General features: G+C 55.4%; 1 protein-coding gene across 1 annotated transcript in view; it reads left to right on the forward strand.

Annotated features, from left to right (window-relative positions):
* The window catches only part of LOC106812646 (cAMP-regulated phosphoprotein 21-like), a gene marked incomplete at its 5' end in the record, with an annotated part of 30,811 nt that overhangs the window by 777 nt on the left and 28,506 nt on the right, over window positions 1-1,528 (forward strand). The window contains 4 exon segments of the mRNA XM_014816568.1: window positions 99-236; window positions 367-448; window positions 796-937; window positions 1,261-1,401. Of these exon segments, the coding sequence (XP_014672054.1) occupies window positions 99-236; window positions 367-448; window positions 796-937; window positions 1,261-1,401 (503 nt within the window).

Genomic DNA, 1,528 nt, shown 5'->3' on the forward strand with positions numbered 1-1,528 from the left:
CGTTCACCCGCGTTGCTCTGCGGTTCGTTCGTCTGTTCACTCGCGTTGCTCTGCGGTTCGTCCGTCCGTTCACCCGCGTTGCTCTGCGGTTGCTACAGGATGCGTACAACAACAGCCTTAAGGGACGACTGCTGCGGAGTCAGGCCCTCCGTGACGACGCCTCGCCTCCCCCGCCAGATCTCGAGGCTGCGCTGCTCGCCGAGAGAGCCGCCGAGAAGGCGGAGAAACACGAGAGGGTAACTAACGTAGACGGTGGCGCCACCTGCGGGGCGCCGATGCAAACGAATTATTTTTTTCGTGCGAACCGTGATATTTGAGAATCCTTTTTATTTTGGCGTGTGAACTTGGAACTGGTTGTTCTTGCAGGCCAAGCATCGGCACCCGCGCCTCAACAAGCAGAGCAGCTCACAGAAAAGCAACGAAGATCACTCGCCGGCCCTGTCCCGAGGTACGTCTCTCTCTCTCTCCACCGGATCCATTGTGATCCTCGCAGGAATTAGTGGGTGCTAGTGGGTGGGGGGAGCGTCTCCCCTCCCCAAGAGCAAATGTGTTTATCCTGTGTGTGCACGTGCACATGCACATGCCATGCATGTGCGTTTGTGCGTTCACGTGCGTGTGTGCGTGCACTTGCATGCGTTTGTGCGTTCACGTGCGTGTGTGCGTGCACTTGCGTGTATGCGTGCACATGCATGCATTTGTGCGTGCACGTGCGTGTGTGCATGCACCTGCGTGTATGCGTGCACATGCATGCGTGCGTGCGTGGGTGGGGAACTGACAATTTCGCTCGGCCCGCAGATTCGAGCACAGAAGCCTACACAGACTCAACAGGGATCGACCTTGAAGAGTTCATCTCAATGACCTTGCACAAGAATCCGAATGATCGGCGCGTGCTGCTCAAGTTGGAACAGGACATGACGTCGTTGGTCAAAGACACGAAGTGAGTGGCGGGAGTGTTGAGGGGGGAATCCTGATGGAGGAACGTGTGAGAGAGAGTACTACTTACTCCTGAATTTTTGGGTTTCTGGAGAAGAAGGAGAAGAGGGCCTGCGCTCGGTCGTTTTGGAACGAAAAAAGTAGCCGTCTTTTAAAATAGCTTACGCGGCGTTCTCTTGTTAGATTGCGCTTGCCTAGAGGGCGCTGCCTTGCATCAGACGTGCACGCCTCGGTGTCCACGATTGCCACTCAGCGGCTGCGATGCTAGTATGACCCTCTCTCGCCTCCGCGTTCGCGCGTAACGCGGCCACGTTTGTTTTCGAACAGGCGGCAGTTGATGAAGTTCCAGCCGATGAGTTCGTACCACCGCATGCTCGTTCACCGCGTCGCAGCCTACTTCGGACTCGAACACAACGTCGACAGCACGGGCACATCCGTAGTCGTGAACAAAGCAAAGAACACGCGAGTGTAAGTACTAAGTACGTCCGTAGTCGTGAACAAAGCAAAGAACACGCGAGTGTAAGTACTAAGTACGTCCGTAGTCGTGAACAAAGCAAAGAACACGAGAGTGTAAGTACTAAGTACGTCCGTAGTC

The sequence above is a fragment of the Priapulus caudatus genome, unplaced genomic scaffold (genome assembly GCF_000485595.1).
Source record: "Priapulus caudatus unplaced genomic scaffold, Priapulus_caudatus-5.0.1 Scaffold671, whole genome shotgun sequence".
Taxonomy (NCBI): Eukaryota; Metazoa; Priapulida; class Priapulimorpha; order Priapulimorphida; family Priapulidae; genus Priapulus; species Priapulus caudatus.